This window comes from Anser brachyrhynchus, assembly GCF_964034855.1.
Source record: "Anser brachyrhynchus genome assembly, chromosome: 13".
In the NCBI taxonomy this organism is placed as follows: Eukaryota; Metazoa; Chordata; class Aves; order Anseriformes; family Anatidae; genus Anser; species Anser brachyrhynchus.
This window is the reverse complement of record NC_137708.1, coordinates 17,035,330-17,058,683: the sequence shown is the minus strand read 5'-3', so window position 1 is coordinate 17,058,683 and position 23,354 is coordinate 17,035,330. Positions and strand designations below refer to the sequence as shown.

At 44.7% G+C, this 23,354-nt stretch overlaps 1 protein-coding gene across 2 annotated transcripts in view; it reads right to left on the bottom strand.

Annotated features, from left to right (window-relative positions):
* Window positions 1–1,426: 1,426 nt before the first annotated feature.
* Window positions 1,427–23,354, bottom strand: part of LOC308177120 (uncharacterized protein) — a 27,499-nt gene continuing 5,571 nt past the window's right edge. For both annotated transcript variants that reach the window (XM_080553871.1, XM_080553870.1), the window contains exons 4-16: window positions 23,043–23,149; window positions 21,671–21,729; window positions 20,491–20,601; window positions 17,781–17,911; window positions 16,857–16,981; window positions 15,796–15,901; window positions 14,127–14,325; window positions 12,410–12,436; window positions 9,829–9,886; window positions 9,181–9,236; window positions 7,657–7,855; window positions 5,540–5,698; window positions 1,427–2,998 (exon numbers count right to left, since the gene is read on the bottom strand). In XM_080553871.1, coding sequence (XP_080409997.1) covers window positions 2,866–2,998; window positions 5,540–5,698; window positions 7,657–7,855; window positions 9,181–9,236; window positions 9,829–9,886; window positions 12,410–12,436; window positions 14,127–14,325; window positions 15,796–15,901; window positions 16,857–16,981; window positions 17,781–17,911; window positions 20,491–20,601; window positions 21,671–21,729; window positions 23,043–23,149 — 1,470 coding nt within the window. In that variant the 3' untranslated portion in view covers window positions 1,427–2,865. The remainder of the gene's footprint in view (window positions 2,999–5,539; window positions 5,699–7,656; window positions 7,856–9,180; window positions 9,237–9,828; window positions 9,887–12,409; window positions 12,437–14,126; window positions 14,326–15,795; window positions 15,902–16,856; window positions 16,982–17,780; window positions 17,912–20,490; window positions 20,602–21,670; window positions 21,730–23,042; window positions 23,150–23,354) is intronic.

Here is a 23,354-nt window from a genome sequence, read left to right as displayed (position 1 = left end):
GATTATTTCCAGAGCTCCACCTTTATGCATCTCTAATACCCCAAAGGCAATCATTTCACCCCTGTTTATTTCATCAGAATAAGGCTATTTCCCTTAAATTTACAGCCCTGCTACCATCAGTGAAAGGCTCGTGTCCAGTTCTGGAAAACCATTCCCGAACGTACAGGAGGAACTTGCAGCAGTGACTCTTCAATCAAGATTCTCTGTCCCCTCTCTTGTGCAGAGGGCTGCAGGCTGAATGTGGTGACCTTATTAATTATGCCTATTTAGGGGATGAGTAGCTTCTGTCACCTCCACACACACACCAAGAGAGAAGGGGACTGGATGCAGAGTGGCTCTATCCACCCCTGGAGAGGCACCACACAAACCTCAACACGCAAGACCAGAAGAGCTAACGCTGGCTGGGGGGGGCCAAACCCTACACTTACCTTAGCATCGAATTCTATTGACAAGCATTTTCCCCTGATTCAAGACAGGCAAAAGAACAGCTCAGACTGGTCAGGGGGTCACTGCCTGGCACTTCCTTTGGTGCTAGCTGCCCTAGTGATCTCAGAGATCGTGTTCCGGAAAAAAAAATCAAATGTCATAATTACAGAATACATGGAGGCAAGGGAAGGATTCCTGGCCCCTCTCCCTCCTGACAGGCCCCAGCAGTGCAAAAGGGTGGGGGCACGCTTGGCAGCACAGTGTTGGGGTGTCAGCAGCAAGGCTGGCTCGTGCTCCCTGTCACTTATTCCCATCACTCCTCTGCACTGGGCCAGCACAAGTGTTCATGCAGCTGCAAATCGAACCAAGGAAAGGACCCTGCTGAACCACAGCCTTGTGTTCCCGGCACGATTATTCTTTCAGCCAAATCCTGCTTCTGTATCACCACATTGTGCTGGCACGGAATGGGGGGCGAGGCAGAAACTGCCTCAACCAGCCCAAAACACAAGTGGAACTGTGGCCTGAGCCAGTGCTGATACACAAGTGATGCGAGACACCAGTGTGTTTCCAGACTGCATGCACCAAGCATTCTGAATCCTTCTCACCACTTTTGTTTTGATTTCTCCTCCGCACACCCCATGCCAAGTCATCCCAAGCTCCTGAGATCTATGGGATGGCCATAACATAGCCCCCGTCCCTGGCCAGAGGAGGGGCACGACAGGATGTGTCCCCTCACGCCGCCTGCTCGAGGCCACGAGCTGGGGGTTCCTGCAGCTCGCCCACCTCTCAGCAAACCTCCTGCAGTGCCGACGGGAGACACTGCATTCCTAACTCACAGTGCTCTACCAGAATGCTGACCTGGCTGCGGAGGGCTGAATGCTTTGAAGCCTGTTTGCGGGCCCTGCCCTTTAATTCTGGTTCACTGCACACACCTCCCCACTGCACGTGCATTTCCCAGGACCTCAAAGCATGTTAAAAAAAAAACTACATTAAAAACAAACAAAAAAAAAAACCCACACTTTATTCTTCTCCCCATAGGTTTTGCAGTTAATGACTCACCAAATGCACCGTCATAGCATATAAACTGTTATCATAGTGCTGTACCAGCTCAAGTCTCTACAATTTTAAGCTTCATGTGATACTTAGACTTGCAAGATTACAATACAAAAAAATATGTAAAGTTTCAGAACCACGTTATTTTAGGGCAAGGATTTAAGACAGTTTGAAATATCAAGTCAAAATAGTGGAAGATACTTAAAATGGGACACTTGTGGACTCACAAAAACAGTATTCTGTAGTCTGCAGCATTCTGTGTAAGTACTAGACATACCAAAACCCCTCAAAATTATTTTGTTCTTCCCACCCAGAAATACCTGTTTCCACCCTGCTCAACCAATACTAAGTCCAAGCAAACTCTGGAATTTGACTGAATTTATTTTGAGATCTATGGGGGAAGGAATGCATTGCACGGGAGTGTTGGTGACATCCAAATAGAAATAAGCCAACCCCATCAGGGCAAAATGCTAGATGGAACTTCACGTTCTCTAGTGTGCTAGATTATTCAGCTCAACCCTTAGTCGGGAAAAAACAAACAAACAAAAAAGTTAGTCAAAACTAATTAAAGAGAAACTCGTGCTCTTACTATGGGTCCTCCATTGATTTTCCACTTATGGGTGTAACACATGGTAGAACTACATTTGTAACGGATTAAAACAAAAACAAAAAAAACCCCTAGGTTCAAAGTCTTTACATAGCCGGTGTAAACACACCTAACAGCTTCTCAAAGCCATCAGACCAAAGCAAGATCTCGTGACCCACCAGTAAAAGCAGTTTTCTCACATGCTGCCCATCTGGCCATGGAGAAATGAGAAGATATTTTTTTAACTCTAAAGAAATGTATTTGGGGATGAGACTTTTCACTACTAGGAACCAGACTCTAAGCTGGCTCTCAGGATCTAACTCACACTTTTCTTTGGACAATAAATTTCAAGTTGCAGTTACTGTCCTATTTTTAAAGGAAAAAGGAATGATGGTCACAAAAGAAACAAAAACAAAACAAAACAAAAAAACCAACAACAACCTATTACCTAAATGCGTTAGTTTCAGCTGAAGCCATCTTCCATCAGAAACCATAGGATCTGATACAACAAAGTTCTCCCTAAGGATGTTTATGAGTAGAGTAGCTCAGTGCTTTATATACTAGTACTGCTGTATTTTGTCTTGTATCAAAAAAACACAAAAAAAAATAAAAAAACAATGTAAGTTTAAGTTTAACTGCACATGCAGCTTCAACTCTCAAACCACTGTGACATGCTTCACTGCTCACCCAGAGTCAGTTTCCCTTCCCTTGGGAAATAAAGAAAGGAACCAAAAAAAAACAGAACAAAAAATCACCAATGCCACGCTGGTTCAAAAGGAGCAAATCCCTCCTGAGGGCTGTTACTCCTTGGCATCCTGCTCCTCTCCCTCCTGGGCACCGTCTTCGCTGGCCTCCTTCTCCTCCTTGCTACGCTTGTTCTTTTTGTGCTTGTGACGCCGGTGACTCTCCCCCTCCTCGCTCTCATGTTGCTTGCTGTGGTGGGGAGGAAAGGGGAGAGGAAAGAGCCATCAGAGTCTGCCTCAGCACTGCTCCGCCACAGAACAGGCCCAAGCACACCGACTCCACAGCACGGGCAGGGACAGAGGGCTTTGATCTAGAATAAACATCAGCATCAGAAATGCTGAGGGCACCATGGTGCCAGGGAAAGGCTTTCTGGTTTCTTTGGGTCGATCTGATACTGCGTGCAGCTGAACCGAGGGCAGGTAATGCAAACTGCTTGAGGTGGCTGCTTTACACCACATGCTGCATCAGCACATGATGCAGGCAGGCAGCACACTGGACAGACTGCTGTCAGTATCATTTCTGGGTAGTGTTTTATTTATTTATTTAACATAAACATCTCTGTGCCCTTCCCAATCCCAAGGGAGCTCTAATAACCTGGCCACATCACAGGCTTCACTATAAAGCACTGACGCTGCTCCGAGAAGGAAGAGTCCTAGACCTGAGAGGTGTTTGGAAGCTTTCACTCTTCTGAGCGTCCGGGGGAAATCCCTGGACCAGAAGCAAGAAGTGGATCAGTGCGGCTGGAAAAATGTGGATATCCTAATGGGAGGGCAGATCCTGCTTCCACTTCTGCTTCCTCATAAATGACCTTGCACTTCACTACCGTGACACTTTAAAACTCCTCAACCAGCACAGTTTGCTGGATAACTGCGGACATTTATACAGGATTTCTGGGAGAAATCCCAGCCAGAAGTTACTCTGACTCGGCCGTACGTGCCTGTGAGCCTTGTCCCAGTGACCACGGCCAGGTGCACCGTAGGCACAGCACACCCGACACAACCCACACGTGCACAGACCAGTGTCTGCCTCCCACCCCTGGAACTGGACAGGTGGGAGCTCCGGCTTTGCCCGCTCTGGTTCTTGGTCCCTCAAGGGAGGAGATTGCTGCTGTTTTGCAAGCATGCAACTATTTCTGCTCACAGGTTTAAAACCAAGTGAGCTCTCTAGAGTTGGTGTGAAGGTTGCAGAATTAAAACAGAGGACAGAGTACAAGAAAAAGCAGATTAAATTTGTCCCAAGAAGACATACTGTCATACAGTATGGACATAGCTCCATGTGGGGACAGTCTCAAGTGCAGAGACACATCCTTCCTGCAGCTGGGATACCAGGTTAGTAGCAGACACCTAACTGGCTGAACCACTGAAGCTCTGGCTGAAAAGCTTCTGGCTGCAAGTAATTTTCTGACTTGTTCAATAAGTGGTTTCACAGTCATTAAAAAAACAAGAGGCTGTTGCCTCTTCTCTAACTCATCTTCAGCCACCTCGTGGAGAGCAATGTGGCAGTGGTTTATGCTTGAACAATGTGACTGTCCTTTAATATTTAAACAAGCATCAGTGGTTTCCTTCAGACTCTTCAATCTGCAGTAAGCTGGGAACTACACTGAAACCCTTCCATCCACCTGCAAACGTCTTAAACAGGCTCAAATCACCTTGAAGTGTCTCAAACAGGGACTCTGACATGCACTGGGAGTGGGCTTAAGCAAAAAGTATTCCTCCATTTGCTTTGGCAAACACTTCTCATCCTACCACTTTGAACAAGACAGAAAGCATCTGCATGTGGTTTAAGACGCAAAGGAAAAGTTACCTCATTTCCAATTTAGTGCAGCAGCCCAGTTCTGCAAATCAAACTCTCAGATTCTGACACCACTTTGGTGAATTCCATTCTGCTTATGCAGTCAGATAACACTAGATTTTAATTCTGAGTACAGGAAGCTGAGAAACAACCCTTAAAGCTATTGCCCTGTTTGGCTGGTATCAGCTCAGCTTCCATTTGTTTTCTCTTTAATTTTAATTATACTCCTGGCCTTTCTTTCCATCACCGTTTCCAACTTTTTAGCAATCTGTCTCTTCTTGAAAACCTATGCATCTCCTTAAGGATGAGAACAGCCTTTTGCCTCCAGTCACTGTGTAGGAGTTTTTCTGATACTAATTTCAAAAAAAGGTAATTACTTACAGAGCTGACATAAATTTCTTCTAGAAGAAGAAAGTTGAAGCACCAAAAAAATTGAGCAAGTCTGCTCAAGTCACTACCAGGACATAAACTGACATAGCAACTGAGCATCACCTCAGACTGGAGCCCAGACCTCTTCTCTTCAGCAAAAGAACACATAATACCAAAAACTGATGCTTCCGCTGGGGTTTTGCACTTCACTTTGTATACACGTTCTTAACACCAGGAAGAATGAAGCAGTTGTGATGTGATGTCTAGCGCAGACTAACTTCTCCTTTGTGACACACTGCTGCATTTTTGTTGGCAGTGATTTGACATCCTGCCAGCTGCCTTACTGAAAACACCAAGAAATCCTCTCCCTACGATGGGCAGCTCTGCTTTCTGCTCAGGTACATGCCCGAGAGCAGTTCCTCTGCCTGGGCACTACGTCTCGGGGCTTTAGCAGGTCACAGGAAGCCAGGACGACCCAGGGCCCCAGTTCACTCCAAGAACATCAAGCTTCTTGTCTGCTGCTAATGTGTGCTCCCATTAACAGGCCGGTTCTCCCTTGGTGGCTCTTACCGCCTTGAAGACTTATGCTTGCTGCTTTCCTCTTTGTCCCTGTGCCTGCGCTCCCGGTGCCGATCCTCCCGCTCCCGGCTGCGATCTCGACTCCGGCGGTAGTCGCGCTCGAAGTCATAGCTGCGCTCTCGGCTGTAGTAGCGGTATCGTTCATCATCACTTAAGGAGAAAAAGGAGAAGTGAGGCAGGGGCACGAGCAGAACCCCACCCTCACCAACAATATCTGTCACTTCTTACTCTGTCAAGAGGCAGAGGTATTTGTGACGCTCCCGAAAAAACCTGCAGTGATAACCCTCTGCTGCTTATTGATCCCAAGCTAAACCCGGCCCCGATTTCCAGCCCCAGTAAAGTAACGTTCTCTGATTGCCTGTTACACAGCCCCTACACCCAAACACCCACACGTCGTGGATTTCTTCTAGCCTTCGAAGGCTGACAGTTTACAAAGTGTGCTCTCTGGATTTGCCAAGGGAGTACCTCAACAGCAGGCATGCAGCCAACATCTCGGGGATTTTGCCCTAGCAATCCTGCTGGAGTATGTCCAAGGCAGCCAGCTACCTTGTTCAAAACCAACAGAAACACGTTCCTCTTACCATTCTGCCTCCCCTGGTGCTGGATTTTACCTCACAACACTATTGTTCCAGATAGTCTAACTCACACAAAGGAATTACATGTTAGGAGACTTTTTTTTTCCCCCCATGAGTTTAAAAGCTCAAATTGCACATACTGCAATTGTGAATGTCACCGACACGGTCCTTCTGCCTACACCTTTCTGCTCAAGGCACCTCATTCAATCACTGGTGGGCATGATGCACCCCAAATTCAGATACATCCCACGCTCCCTTTCCCCCTACATTCACTGTCCCTTTTCCCTATTCAAATTTTGAAAGCTGAAATTTGAAGGGTTAACAGGTCCCACTGTGGGAAATAATATTCAGACTCCGAGGGAAAGGAAGTCTGAAGCATCATTCTAAGACTCGTGGAAACAAGCCAGACAAATAAATGTCCATTATAATCATCTGAGAATCCAAATGACTCTACTGAGCACAGCTACTTGCCCTGCTTGGCAAGCGTGATCTCGGAGGCCAGCATGCTCGAAAGCACCCAGAAATGCTAACAATGTGCTCAGGAGTGCTGATCGCAGGGCTTGGCTGCAGCATGAACCCACTCAGGAAGTGTAGGAGTCTGAGCTCCTCAAACTGCAGTAAGTTTGTCTTCAGCTCTGTTCCTCCCCGCTCCCTCCCACAGTGCCCACGAGCTTAAAAGAAAGGAAAAAGTTAGGAAAACGTTGCCCTGTTTGCTCACCCCAGAGGCCTGGGAGTTCCCTGAGCAGGCAGCGCCCTTTTGCCGGGAATGCGCATTCTGATCGTGTTTTGAATGACTATTGGCATTTCTGAGCCCGAAGCCTGCAAAACACTGACGCTGCTTGTGACAGAACTACCATGAGCAGCCTGGGGCAGAGCACACAAAGTGATGGGTTTAGGAAGTGTCGTCGCAGTCCAGCCTTCACATTAGCTCTCTAGATCAACACTGGGAGGCTAAAAGCCTCCCCTCCTAAGTGCTCGCAGCGCTGCTGTCGCCTGGGATCCCGTCAGCTCCCAGCAAGGCGGCGGTCTCCTGCACTCTGCTCAGAAGCGCCTGGTCTCCTGAAGGATTTACATTTCGTGGCTGACTCCTGGTGAATGGCACTCCTTGCCCTGAAAGCCTCCACAGGAGAGCTGAGCAAAGCATGGCTGCTTTTCCCTTTGATCTGACAGTTATATTTAGGAGACAAGAAGCAGCAGCGTCTATGGCCAATGTTTCACACCGAGCTGAGAAATACCGAGTAAACAGAGAGGGGCTATTTCATTCACTGGACTCACATTACAGGTGGGAGAGCAAGCATAACTGGTTCTGCTGGGTTAAACAACACCAAAAAAAGACACAAGAGATCAGACAGTGACACTGGCTCCTAGTTCTGGCCTCGAGTTATTGATCCGAAGCATCTCTTTGCCAGACAACTCAGAAAATTGAACATATAATCCCATTCCTTGACCAAACACCACCTTGTGCTGCAGTGCAGGGCCAGAGCTCCCCACGGGGTCGCTGTGAGCAGGGGGCTGCTGAAACCCAGCACTCACTTGTTGTATTCACTAGTGGTCGGCGTGCGGTCTCTGTCTCTCTCCCGTTCCCTCTCCCGCTCGCGTTCCCTCTCTCTCTCGCGCCTCGAGCCTGAGTACTCCCAGTGGCTGCTGCTGGAGCTGCTTGTGCCTTTGTCCACCGTCGTCACCCAGGGCGTGTGGGACGTGGAGATGGGCGGGTAGCTGATGAAACCTGAATCTGCAGCAGGAGAGCAGAACCCTTGTTTGCCTGAAGCATTAACAGCGTCCTCCCCATGCCTCCCTCTCGGCAGAGGCCCCCTGGATGTACAGCTGAATCCAAGCGATGCCCCATTCTGGGAGACAGCCACGGCCCAGCTCCCTCCAGCACACATCTCCTTTTTTACCTTCACCAGTTTGCTAAGAACATGCGAAAGCCTGAGGAAGCAAGACCAGGTATTTCGAGATGTTGCTGCAAAATCTCCCGTCCCTTTCACAGCACATTAACTCAGCGCCTATGCGTCCCCATCTCTTGCTCTCTGGAGGCCCTGCTGTATAGGGCATGCTATGGGGTCTCCACCAAGAAAAACTCCAGGCCGCCCCTCCCAGACATCCTGGCTTGGAGGACAATGGTGCCTGCAGCGCTGGGCATCCCTCTCCTGCAGGCAAGCAGCTGAGGTCAGTTGGCCCAAGGCTCCTGGCCACCCTTCCAAGGTCCTGCTTCTCAGCAGCTATCTAGGGCCAAGGCTGGGGACAGCAGCTGTGGATGAAGGATGCCACCTGACGAGCCCAGAGCCACCAGCATGTCCCCATCCACACACTGGCCTGCTCAGCTGGACCAGGGAGGTCACAGCCCAAAGCAGCACTGGCTGACAAAAAGCTGAGCCCGTGACAGCACCTGAGGCTGCTGTTTCTGAGGAAGCCCTCGCACTGCCCACTCTTCAAACCTCCCACGGAGGAGACAGGGCGGTGAAAACGGGAGAGGACACGGGCATTGCTGGCAGGGCTGCGACAGGGAAGGAAATGTGCTCAAAGCCTGGCACTGCCTCTGCCATTACAAAACAAAAGGAGACAGATGCTTGCGAGTGTGTGTAGGCAGGGTGCCTGCGTGTGCCTGTAGGCAAGGAAGGAGATAAAGTGGAGGAGGAGGGCATTCAACAGCTCAGGGAGGAGATGTAAAGCTGATGGCTCTGCTTGTCCCTGAGGGCTGGGGGAAAAGGTAGAGAACATGAGTAAGCGTGAGCAAGTATGTGTGCAAACAAGTACAAGAAAACGGTGCTGAGGCACATGGGGAAGCTGCTCTGTTGCTGGGTACCTGCACTGAAAGCAGTGAGCTTACGCTTCGCATTGAACTAAAAAATTGCATTCATGTTTGCTGCAATAAGGCTAACACTCAGCTTTCTAAACACTTCATGGTATAGTCAGGCTCTCTGTGACTTTCTAGGGACTGGGATAGTTTGGGGCACAAGCAGTTCTCAAATCAACAAAAGCATGATGTCCACGAGGCTAAGTAAAGCCTGAACAAAGAGAGAAGCAGTGTGACTCTTCGTTGTCTTGGGTGCTCACCTGCAGAGTTGTAGCCAAATGGAGGAGGCTGCCTGTTATTGTAGCTGGCTGGCTGGCTTTGGAGAGAGAGAAAGCGATGCAAGTTACTCACATCAGCAACCCCTTGGCTGAACTGCCCACAGGTATGCCTGTGCTGCAAGTTCACCCCATTTTTTGTGAAGTCCTGTGGAATATCCTCATGGGAAACCCATGGTTCAGTGAAACTGTTTCACTTTGCACTGTAAATTCTCAGCAACACATACAGGTACAGTGCTTTGTCACAGCTTCTGAAACTGTTTTCACTCAACTGCTTGCGCTGCTTCACCCCTCCCTTCTGTTAATCAGGCACAGAATGCTTCCTGGGAACAACCAGGGCCGACAAAGTACCTGGAGATTCTTTTACAGAAAACATCTGGGCAAACATACCACGTTACCAACTACTCTGCGCTACCCTACATTTTACTGACTCCTTCCCGTGTCATTAACATGACAAATCAGGGCAAGCTAGCATAATCCATCAGCACCTTGCACGGAGGTTCCCCATGGACTCATCTCCTACCCCAGCCCAAGACTAGGCTAAGAATTACCAGCACGGAGTTTACATCTATCTCTCATCGCTCCTCACTACGGAGATGCTGTACCAACGGCTCACCCCAGGTGTGGTCTTACCCATCCAGCGTCGGAATGAGGAGAGCTGGTGGTGGCGCCAGAGGAGGCGGGAACAGCCCTAGACACAGCACAGAAACGTAAGTCATCACAACCTTACTTCAGGGAACAAAACTACATTGCTGTTTACAGTTAAATGCAGTTAAAGCACTTTTTTTTTTTTTTTTTTTTTTACTTCAAACAAAGCCCTGTTTGAAATGTAGTATTTTTCCTTCAGGGTCATATCTCCTACCAAAATTAAAGCTCTGCAGCTGTGCTAGTTCTGTAGGGCTACAAAAAGAAAAACAGACAAAAACCTACCTTCTATTTTGGCTTATTCATCATAAACATAAGATTAATTAAAGCATAAAATTAACCCCTACAGCCCTGTTGAAAACAGAAAAATGTGTTTTTGGGGGATGCAGACATGTTGCAACGACAGCAAAATTTTATTGCTCAACTGATTAAAATGAATGAAATGTTGTGAAAGTGACACAGAAATCACCCATTTTTGTTTTTAAAGAAAGCCAAATTCCTAAGAACATACATACTTAAAAATCATAAGACGACAGCACCAACAAGGCAGAGATTGTTGGCTAAAAGGTCTGACACTTAAAAATGGGCCCAATTTCAAACACATGAGGATTTTAAATCCAGACTCACTAGACAGTTTCTTCAGAAAGGAGAGTTAAGCGCAAGTCTACAGAGGTCACTTGTAGGAGTGACATAAGCCTCGGAAGCCAGACTCCTATCCTTCAGACTGATTTGAAAGTGAGAAGGACATGCTGAGTGCTCCTAAGGGAACTTCTTAAACTTCTGTCCTTAACTGTAAGCAACCATGATTTTTATGGGCCTTTACCAATGCCAACAGAAGTAGGCTAACCCACCCATAGGCCTGATTTTGCATAAAAATTTCTCTGTTTACCATTAAACAACAACAACAAAAGAGCACACTGTACCGATGTAAAAGATAGGAGTCATCTGACTAACTGCAGTCCTTTAGTTAAAGCTGGCAGCTCCAGGCTCGTTTTCAAGTCAACAGAGCCAGCACACCTGATGAAACTTTGGGACAATTCGTCACCTCTTTCTGTAACCCTCTAAAATGGGTGAGGAGAACCCCTCCCTAGAAGAGGGTCTCACTGCCAGCAGAAGTAGCCTGAAGTCTCGAATTCATCTAGTGGGTATCTATGCTGCAAACACACCGAAGGACTCATCTTGCCCTTAGATGCTTGTTTTTTTCTTTTTTAAGAAAGATCTTCCAATAAAATACAATGCCTAGAGCATTTCAATCACCCTTGCTCACCAAGCACAAGTACTTCAAAGTGCTACTGTTATAATAGCTAGCTCTAATGGTGGTGGATCACCATCATTATAATAATTAGCAGGTACTCCCTCTCTTCTCCCTTTCCAACCCAGTTACCTGAACTGTCAGTTCTTTGCAGCAGCCTAGTCATTTCTTCTGCCTTTCTCCTCCCAAACAACTTCAATCTAAATGCACTTGACTAGCAACTGGACGCTGCAGTGTCTAGAATTAAGACCAGGATTTGCATCCAGTTTCACTGCAATAAAGCTTTCTAAATCCAAATTAACCATAAGCAGGTTCCTTTAAGTACTATGAGGAGAACCAGCTCAGAAATACTATTGTACATTGAGAGGACCATGAAGAGTGACATTTTTAACAGAAATTTTCTCAGCCTGAGGAACTGCCCAGCTGCTACAGGTTTTCCAGATCTCTACTTGGGAAGCCCTGGGCAGAGCATGGACACAAAAACACAAACACAAAAGCTGTGCAACGAGTCCAACGTCTGACACACAGTGAGGACAAGTATATTACGTCCAAAAATGCTTTGGGTGCAGACCTTTTGCAGGTAAATGAATCAAGCGTACAGTATAACACAGAAGCAGTGGCCTGTGGTGGCCACCAGCCTGGGACTTCCAGCTGTCCGGCACCTGGTCAGAACTACTGGTACAAATAGTTTGCTACGCAAGCTGCTAAATTTCTTTTCCCTGTACTAGGCAAAACTTCTAGTAGAAAAACAACAGTTACAATCAGACGAATCTCAGTTTTGTGGTAGCCTTGAATTAGCAGGGTTCCCAATTTATGTACGAGACCGGTTGTTACATCTCTCTATTAGCATTCATCAGCTCTACTGCACACCAGGGAGCAAAGGCTTCTGACAGAAATGGCAATTCTTCCATTCAGCTCAGCCTCACACTCCAAATTCCTATACAAAGCATCAATGTATCGAAGACTTTTGCTGTGCAAGACGTCATAACAAGACCTGAACTATTTCAAATCTAATTAGTTGGTCTTTGCCACCCAAAGTTCTCCATTTCAATTTCTGGATTGGTCTTTAGTTTAAAAAAAAAAAAAACAAAAAAGAAAAGATAGGATTAAGAAACCCTACAGATTATTATTTAGGTGCAGAACACAAGATAAGCAGCTGGAGTTCAGTACTGCATTGGAATTTATTGGCCTTAGATTAATTGTGCTCTAAAACAGGTCTTGGTGTCATCCTATTTCATGTTACTTAATCCAACTGCTCAGCTAGGGCCATCTGTGCATGCAGAATCACGGCTGTTATTAGAGCAAGTTAACACCTACCTGGAATAGGACCGGGTGGTGGCAGACCTGTGGAAATAAACAAGCAAGCAAAAACAGTGAGTACAACAGGAAAAGCATGTCATCTGTGTACCTCACGCTAAAGCTGAAAGCACACTTTTGAACAAGTTTCACACATTTGACCAAACAGACTGGCCAAAAAATTGGTGCAATTAAGCAGTAACTGGATTACAAACTGTCATTTTCCCAAACGACAATCTGTTTACCTTCATGTTATAGTTTTAAATGCTGCTGCCTTCATACACTGGAGAATTCCTTTTTCTAAATGTCAGCACACAAACAATTGATTTGACCTTCGGAACAAATGCAGGAGCAGGGAAGAGAACACTCTGCAGGTCTTTTTGCTTCTTTTTGTGTGCTTGTCTTTTTGCCATGTTTTAAAAAATAAAACCCATTTCTTATATGTCAATCATCACTACGTAGTGAAATCAGACACACCAGTGAACAACCAAAAGAACAAGCGAGCAATTTATCCACCTCCTGATTTCAACAATCATTCTAATGAAAGGCAGTAGGAGAAGCCACTGAGGTCCACGAGCACCTACTGCACTACCAAGCCTCAGATTAAAAGCTTTAACTGTTACTTCTTATTCCGTATCTTCTGCATGCAGAGGCAGTGCAGAATGTAGAAGTTGCTGTGTGATGTGCTCCTGGTGACTTCTCAATAGACTGGCTGCTGCCTACAGGACCAGAGAAAGCCCAGAATGTGGTCTCTGCTTCACCCCTGATGCACCATTTAACCCAGAAGCAAACCTGAGTTATTAACGTGCACAGAAGAGGCAGTGAAACTGTTCTATAACATGGTGCTCAAGACAAGAAAATAGGAAAAAAAAAAAAAAAGCACAGAAATATTACCTCAGCTATCTCTACAGGTTTTAGCACTCAGACTGTAACTGCAGGGGCACAGGACTTACCTTCAGTGTCTCCTCAAGCTCTTAGCTTAACACAAACCCATCCCGTTATTGGTAAGGCCACGCAAACGTGCCAGTGCTGGGGACTGACCACACGCAACGGGCCAGAACCCATGCTAAAGACCTCATTTACATTGTTAATATTTTGCTGTTTAATGAAGCACCACCATAAAGTCCGCTTATAAGACACTTCTAGGAGCATCATCATGCAGCGGCAGTAGGTACAATAAAATGCACAGAAACAAAAACATACTTTTTTTTTTTGGTATTTCAAGGCATAAACCAACCAAGAATTGACCTGGATTAGGAGGAAAATTCTTTGTTAGAGATGCTGTCGCAGAATTGTCAGTTCCAGCATCTTCCTTGAAGCATTTGGAATCAGTCAGAGCCAGACAGGATCCTGTACTAAACAGCCTGCTGGTCTGGCACAGGGCAGCAATTCTTGCTTTCTTAGCCTCCTCCACAGATAAACAAGAACCCATTTCTTTATCAATAAAACTAAAGGATCCATAGCACCCAAAGGCTCCTCACAGAAACAAAGCCTGGAGTTTTTTTCAAGGAACAGCTGTCATTTTTTTTTTTTTTTTTTAAATATTCAAGGGTTGAAAAATATTAAATATTTAAATGTTCAGTTGAAAAGGCAGATGGAGATGCTGAACAATGGCCAAGTCTAAGGACCTGTTACCTGACTGCCTCAGTGTTTACTGATTAAACCCTTATTTGCTCCACGCCTGGGATGTCCTAACTTGCGGTCTCAGACTGCCACAAACTGCTGTGTGAACACGTACCTGGAGGATGCAGTGGAGGTGGAACAGAAGTAACCGGTGGAGGAGGGTGGAGGAAGTGTGGTGGAGGTGGCCCAGCGAGTGGGGGCGGCGGTGGGCCTGCTGGTGGTGCAAATGGCTGTTGCTGAGGGGGCTGCTGGGGCTGCGATGGTTGCTGGGGCTGCTGTGGGGGCTGTGGCTTACTTCCGTGGTCTCCTAGAACCTTGGAAGGCAGAGGAAAGAGAAGACAGCATTTCAACCTCTTTGCTCCCGCAGCTAGGACCTCACTGTGCTGGCATAATGGGAGCATTTCACCAAAACAGGCATCGTGATACCTAACAAGATCAGGCTATGCTAGACCCAGGGGTAACATCCTTTGGGGAGGAAGGAAGGTTGATCAGAGCAAGAAATATGCTTCGAAAAGTATCTTAAGCAGAACAGCAACAAGACTAGATTCAAGCTGTATGCATAGCATAACTGCAAGATGGTTGAACATTTCAGTGTTACAAACACCTTTTGTTCCACTGCTGAGTGACTGAATTAATCCTCAAATGGACTTCACTCCTGCACAGGCTTCAACTTCAGAGCAGCCAGCTTTCACGGTGACATTGTAGTGCTCCCTATTGGTCATCTTTTTGTTCTGTTTTAAATCCAGTTTGTCTTTCACAAGGGCAACAAGAGGCCACATTCTGCTCAAGATTGTGCCCATGCAGGTTGGAGGAAACATGGATTCACATCTCTGACAAAAGTAGGTCACACGTGAGCTACGGTTGAAGGAATGATCAATATGCAGAGATACCAGAATGACTTGGACATGCAGGTATCAATACTTGTAGGTGAGAGCAACAACAACCATTTCCCAGCAAACTTTCTCTTAACAAACTCTTTATTGGGCCACTGTTGGTAAAAGTTGGAGAACTGACCACTAAAATTAATCAGACCACAAAAACACATGTAAAAATAGGAACAGGAATTGTGTCTAGACAGGGGAAAGGTTCTGAGAGAGAGAGAGAGAGAGAGAGAGAGAGAGAGAGAGAGAGAGAGAGAGAGAGAGAGAATTAGGGATGGTTAGTAGGAGAAAGGTGGTTAAGAGATAAGTTCTTGCTAAAGAAGCCTACCAGAACATGATGGACACACACTGGACATACAAGATCAGAACCAGATCCAGTCTGAAGCCCCAGGCTTTTATTTCTTTTAAGACCCAGTAACACTGGCCCACCCTAAATCTGAAGTGTGGGCTGTGTCTCATGATGCTTATTCTGAATGTTACTTCAAAGTAAAAAGAAATGCAAGCCCCATGTAGTTCCCCACTGCAGATCTAGAAATTCCAAACCAACAGTGGTGGGGCAGCAGAGTGGAAGGGGATAATCCACAGAAGAACCTTCCAGCTATGTACCCTGAGGATGAGAAAGGGAACTCGGCCCTTACCGAGGGGGAAGGCCAGTGCTTGAAAGGACAAACCCTAGCCCCTAGCAAGGTAAAGCTTTTAACAAAGAAGTTAAATCAACCCGAGGAAAGCAATACACACATACATCTCAACAGGGGTATACTACAGGTAACAGGGATATACTACCTACTGCCTTCTAGATGGAAACAGTGACAGGGGAGGTCAGGAATACATAGACGTTTGCTCAGGGTTCACCAAAAGTGCAGTAAAAATCAGAAATTTGTCAAGACAGCTCAAAACATTTACCTGAATTGGGTTTTCCTCAGAGGCATGCTTATCACGACGTCTTCCTTCTACTCTCCTAATTGTGCCTGCCTGGCCACCGATCACATCAATTGTCCCACCCAGCTTCCTGGTACAAAGCAGATGCATCTTTTTAGGCTCAAAGACATTACAAGACCAAAGGCTCTACTAACCTTGTGTCAGTACTTTCTGCTAGTTGAAATGGACAAAAATGCTGTATAGTTCAAATACCATCAGCTTCTTTACAGTGGTGTGGATTTTTGAAAGTCTAGGAGACATGCATAACAACTGGAAAAAAAACTGGCCAATTTGATGACACTATGAACAGCAACAGAAATGCTAGCTAAGCGCTTATATGCAAACAAAATATGAAAAGCTTTAAAGCTTATACTCAAAGCATATAGTTGGTTGTCTCTCAGGCAAAGCTTTATTTGGAAAAAGGAAAGTTGGGATGCAAGAATGATTTCTGCAAGATAGGTTTGCAAAAGACATAACGTGAATAAAACAACAGAAACAGAGACCTCAAAGCCATTGCCTTCCTGGTTTCACATAGCATTTTTCTGAAGCTTTTGATTAAAAACAAAAAAAAAAAAAACAAAGAACAAAAAAACACCACCTCACAAGGTCAAAGTGATTTTCCCTGCAGAGGCTGCCAATCAAAATGACTCAATCATTTTGCTTTGTCCAGCCTTGTGGATCTTCTCATTATAGGAAGAGACAAACTAGCACGCATCTAGCAGTGTAGTGCACAGGTTCAGAAACCAATAGCGCCTCTCATCAGCTGCCAAACACGTAATTCACTTCCACTTAAAGGCAAAGATTAACATCGTGGGAGTAAGAATAAGCCAACTAAGCACAAGCAGCTAGCAAGGAATGCCCTCAAAGCTGACAGATTTGCCTTTTTTTTCCTATCCCAGAGATGTGCCCCTTCAGCTGGAATACAGGTGTCCCTCCCAATATAACACCAAACTGGGGATAACCCAGGGATCTATACTTGTAGGTGGGAGGAGCAACTTCGTGAAGAACACAGTGCACCCAGGCTTTATGTCTGCGTCATCTCTTACCTATTAGGAGGAGGCCCAGCTTTCATGCGTCCTCCCACGAGAGCCAGGAAGTCTGTTTTGAATTCTGTTTTGATGATATTGTTTTCCACTTCTTTTTCAGCATTTCCTGTTCTTCCTTGCTGGACCTAAGGAAGGAAAGAAAGAACACACAGGTCAATACTTTACTTTCAACCCAACAGAGTATCAGAGATGAAATCTCACTGAAGATCTCCACCGAGAAACAATCACAGGGCTCTTGCAAATAAGAAACCTATTCTACAGTCAGAGAGGCAGACGTTTCTGTAAACTAGTTGGCTGCGACAACCTGTTGTCCGCTTTTTCCCATTAGAAGTCCAGAAGTTTAACAATCTCACGTTCTGCTTCACGTAGTCCTCAAGTCAAAACTGAAAATAGTAATACTTGCTCAGCTCATTGGTTCAAGTTCAGATTAACAACTGCTGGCCAGCTGGTGGACTTCTGCAAAGGCTGGTGTCCCAGGCAGCCACCAAACATGAAACGCAGAACTGCAACAATCTGCACAACTGCAACAGTCAATAGCAAAACAGCCATGGATACCCAGTTTCGCTCAGACCAACCTTGAAATCATAGTTCCATCAATTCTACTCTCCTATCCACAGCATCTCCCAGCCAGACACCCCTATGGCTGGGTAGCTTCAAAGTCACGTAGGAATTCACTCCAGTCCTGCTGCTCTGGTGGTTCAAACCTACCGGGCTGCTGGAGCTGTTTGTTCCACAGAGGAAAGATTTTTAGCACAGAAATCTAATCTTTAAAGATATATTTTTGTATTTCTCATTGCTGAAACAAACAGTGAACAGTTCAGTGTTAAGCTGTCTTGTGTTGTTATACTCTCACCTCTGTGATTACAAAAACCCAGCCCCAGTTTTATTGTAGCCATGCGCAGGAATAACACATCAATCACCTACCGTGATCTTATTTTCAGTGCTGATGGGAGGAGCAGGATCCAGCCCAAGCTGAAGCCGTCGCTGCTTCTCACAATAAGCTTTCCATGTTTCTTCATTGAATCCGTAATTAAAGTAATCAGAGAGATCAGCACCTGACAAGGCAGCAGAGGTTAATATTGGGATTCTGGCAGGTCACATTCCCAAATTGTCCTTTAACATCTCAAACGAAGTTAAGAAAACAAGTCTTTATTTACAGACTACAGCTTACTCTTCACTTCATTCTGTCAGAAAGCTGCTGTGTGCCACAGCTGAGACTGCTGCATCTTGGGGTGCGAGGGGGACTACAGCCAAAACAGCAGTGGGACTACGTGGGACACAGAATACAGCATGTATGCAGGCTATTAAAAGAGATGCTTATGACCAATTATTCATCAACTGGATTTTTTCAGACTGGTTTCCTGCAATTTCTAAATGAGCTGAGTCTTAGGAGAGCACATGAACAACAATTCCAGCTACCACCATGAACATGGGATGGTGCCGCATAACCTTTTTCTTGGTGAAGCTCACCCAGCACTTTTTGCTCCTGACCAGCACTGCCCTTGGTGATCTGAGCAGAGACTGTGGGGCTCAGCCATTTGATGAAATGGGACTAAAGATTATTATTATTATTATTATTATCATCATCCATAGAGCTCATACTACACATGTAATTACAGTTCAGTCACAATCCTATGTCCTTCCAAGATTGTTATCTTACTTTGATATTCAGTCTCCTGTAAAACGTACCATTTCAGCATGAACACTTCTGAGCAAGAGAGGTGGCCACAAACTGGGTGCCAGGATAAGGTAGATGTAGAGGAACAAACACAGCTGCGACTGTAAGGCAGCCCTCACAGCAGGAAGCGTTATGCAGCACCTCCTAGCCCTGTTGAAGTGTCCCCCATACATCCCCCTTGCAAAGGTACTCCTAGCCAGACTGATTCTAAAAGAAACAGCCGATCCAGGAGGGCTAAGCAAAACACTTCGGGCAAGCAAAGGTTGGATCTATCCAGCGACGTTTATCTTCTCAGTAAGCCACTCTTCCTGTTGTGCCGCCCAAACATGCAAATTTCACCAACACAGACTCAGCAGCATGACATTTACATATCTATTTTATCAGCCTTTATTTCAGCCCTGTATCAGTTTTTCCACACCGTGTTTCTTCCTCTCCCTCACGTACAGATACCAACCTGCTGAACAATTAACTGTAAAGGATATAAACCTGAAAGGCTGTTGAGTAACAAGCTACTTACTTGCCATCTAAAATAAACTTACAGGCCACACCTCTGCAGACATCGTCCCTCTATTCACACTTCAATACTGTTTTAAGGCTAGCTGGCTCCGTTTTGGTCCAGGGATGTCAGCATGACCACAATCATTTCCATGCTTTATCTCTGAACTTCACTTCCTTGTTTTCCTTCTAACTTCTTTTCTTCCTAGCCCCCTCTTTCTCACATCACAATCAATGGGAAATCCCCTGCAGAAGAAAGGCTACGTTTTCTATTATGTCTGTACTAGCTACTATTAATCACAGAGCGCTTACTGCTGCTTTGATACCGTGGCACATCAATGTAGTTATTTGCGCTGCTATGCGCTGATGCCCTTCATTTCAGGTCGGCAAGAAATATCAAAAACATGCCCCAGACAACCTTATAAAAGTACTACTTATTAAACATAGTTATATTTCTGAAAGACAAATAGTGTACAGGGGCTGGTGGGGAAAAGGATTATTTCTGAGAAGAGGCGAGTGGATTTTATGCTTTGGCTAACATTTTGTTAAACATTTTATTAGATTAGCATAGCAAAAATTCGGATCTCTTTAGCTTCTTCATTTTTTTTTTCTTCTGAATTTGATACAAGAGATTATTTGTAGTATCTTACAGCTGTCATACAAGAGTTGCTTCCAAGGAGAAATCTCCCTAACACAAATGAGGAAGACAAAAGAGACTGTGTATGTAAGAGACCGGACTCTATGCTGCCTAGATAATATTGTATAGATGTGAGAAGGGGTGACTGCTTACTAACAGTCATACACCTAGGGGCAGAATCTCGTAAAGAATTAGGCACTGCTGCTTTTCTGAAAGAAAAATCCTAGCCTTGTCAGAGTAGAAAATGTTTTCTTCTCCTTCAGTCTATGGTCTGGAGCAGAAAAATTCAACAGCAAAAGCCTGCTTCCCATTATCTGTGGCTACGTGGCGATTCCCACCTCTGCCCTCTTCTTGGGGTACCTTATCCAGGGCCCAAGTGAGAAGGTTGCACAGGGGTGGCTGTGAGCTTGGCCCTGGTATGACAGAATAAGCAAGCTGCTGCATGTGAAGAGGTGACCACATGTCACCAACAGCCAAATCTTTACCCCGATTGACTTTAAGGCCAACAAACTCTATTGCATTGGTATCAGCACAATATTTTCTGGAACTAGTGAATTAATAAAATTGAGCAATAAAAAAAAATAATTGTTCCCTTTAGGAACAGAAGTTAATAGAGTAAATGTAACCCAATTGTAGGTAAAAGCATGGCCTGATCTACCAGTAGACGTCACCAGTTGTCTAGACAGGCATCGGAGGCTGAGCAAAATAAGTTCTTCAGGCTTCCCCCTTCCTTGGCAGCAATAAATGAACAGGAATTACACGTACAATTACAAAGACAACTAAAACTGCGGAAAATATTTACCACAAGAACTGTGAGGCCCCACCTGGTTTCCTCCATGGTTTGTCTTCAAATGAATCTAAATCCACTTCTATAACAGGCAATCCATTTATATTCCCTGCGGCATCTAAATCAATACCTTTGGGCTGCAACTTGGCTTTGGAGAGAGAGAAACTGTTACTACCTTTAATGCAATGCCTTTAATCCACTAATTTGCTGAACAAATTACTCCAGTTAAAAAAAAGCACTACTCTGAATTCAGTGCTGGCTTTACAACACGTAGGTAACCACAATCAGGTTTTTAATAAAAAATATTTTAGTCACTCTAAAAATAAATAGGGTATACTGACTGCACTTGCAGTTGCACAGCAGAGAGGCAAATTCAACACAGACTGGTACAACAGACAAACGGAATAAATTATTACAGCATGCATCCTATTTACTCTGAATGAATGAAAAAACTTAATTCTTCTCCCCAGGCAAAATATTTATTTTTCCCTTCCAAGACATGCACATTTTCTTAAAACAAAAGACTTTTTCAGGATCAGTCTTAAGAAGACAATGTATTCACTGGAGTCAGCAATAACCCATTGGGTTCAGAATCTCCAAAGGGAATTTGTGCTTGTCTCCTCAGTCAGAAGATGTGTCATTTGCATAAAGACATTACTGGAAGGAAGTTTATGAAGCCCACAGAAGGACAGTCTCACATACGAGGAAGGACAGAATCCAGGTCCCAATATACTGTACAAATTAAACTGAATGGAGAGGAAATTTCCATCTGCAGGCGTAGGCACAGGTAACACTCAAGGCCAGTCTGTTTCTTTATTTTAGTATCTTACGCTGCGAGCAGCACAGTATGTTGACCATAAAGTTAAAAGCTCTTCAGGCAACATAGAATGTTTGGCCCCAGTGCAACAAAATAGCTTAGAAATATTCTGGTTTTTGACAACAGAAGTAGTAATCAATGTAGATTATTCCAGTTTAAACAGAATTATAGTCAGCTGGTTCAGTGATCACTAATCAAATCAATCCACTGCACCATGGACACCCAGGCTGCCCCAGGAATCCTTAGCTTTAGGGAAAGCTATTTATTATTCCTACTTTACATCAGATTCACTAATTTCATATCCTTCTCAACAGAGCACAAGATTTGCAGCTGTTCCAGCTGTCATTGCCAGAGAAGTGAAATACTGAAAAAATGTGTAGGATAAAAATGAGAGCAATACCTGAAGCTGATGCTCCATAGCCTCTACCCGTTTTTAAGTTTAGATTCATAGGAGTTCCCCTATATGGAAAAGAATCACTAGATTGGTATTCAAACAAATTATTTAGAGGTTTTCACAGAAAATACATTCAAGTCCTGACATCCTTCAGAAGACACTTTGTTCACTTGGGTTTATTGATGCCTCTCTGCGATTTTTAATACTAAGTTGGAACACCTTAGGAAATGGCCTCAAGTTGCACCAGGGGAGGTTTAGGTTGGATATTAGGAAAAATTTCTTCACTGAAAGGGTTGTGAGGCATTGGAACAGGCTGCCCAGGGAAATGGTTGAGTCACAACCCCTGGAGGTGTTCAAAAGACTGTGTAGACATAGTGCTTAGGGACGTGGTCTAGTGGTTGACTTGGCAGTGCTAGGTTAATAGTTGCACTTGATGATCTTAGAGGTCTTTTCCAACCTAAATGATTCCATGATTTACCATGATTCTCCCTAACGCTAACGCTTGAAACCCAGGAAACATGCCTATAGACTAACATCATAATACACGAGGGTTATCAAGAATGAAAAGGTATTTCACAGAATGGTTGTTAACCTTCTGCTCAGGAACTTGCCCAGAATTACTCAAATGGAACAGAACAACACGGAAATTGAAGCTGCACCTTTATCACAGAATGAGGAAAGAAAGGTAGACGAATCAGATTTCAGAAAGGTTGTCTGCAAAAACCTAGTGAATTGCTGAGAGAACGGATGGAGCATTACTATTCAGGGTAATCCACCAGGCTCATACCACCCCTACCACAAGAGAAGGAAATTATCCACAAAATAAAAAAAATAGAATGTGCTGCAAAGCATGTGCAAGTCATTTCTTTAAGAACAAGGCTGCTAACAGCAAGCAAAAATGCTGTATTATTATTTTTACTGAGTGCAAATTAGGTATAATTTTAAGTCAGTGACAGCATTTCCTGGTTTGCAAATTCAGCCTCACCATTTCTGAATCATGAAAAATCAGAGAGCTGAAATCAGTCAGTTCACAGCTTTTGCGAATTCTTAACAACACAGACTTTGCTTCTTGAAGTTTTCACAGATGATAAGTTATATATAACTTTCCAACTTTGACTTTGCTTGATCAAGCAATAATTACTTAGCTCGTTTTCGAACAACAGCTCTGTGAATTTATCATTCCGATTTTATGGGCCGATTTTCCAACAAGCAATTCCAGGACAGAACCGTCCATCAGCTTCTAACCCCAGTCCTGCGTTCTGGCCATTATTCTCATGTCTCCCACAAGACAGATTAGTTCTCATCCCTACTTTCAATCCCAATCAATGCGCTAGACCTACTTTGGATCAAAAATTGTCACAATAATCGCAATACATACATGTACGATGGTGCTCCCGTTTTAATATTGCCAATAGTAACTTTCACGTCATCATCATCGCTGTCGCTATCACTGTCTTCTTCATCATCTTCACCACTTGGAAGGGCCTTGCAATAATAAAAACACACAGGAACTTATTAATAAATACATGAAACTGAGAAGTTTCCCTGGACAGTAATTCAAATCTTACAATGCTCATATGATGATGTTATAAAGAATGATTCTGATATAAAGACATTGTTTTCTATTGCACCCCAAGGCTTTCTAAAGTTGCCGATGGACACAAAAAACATGGAAGTAACCAACCTTCAA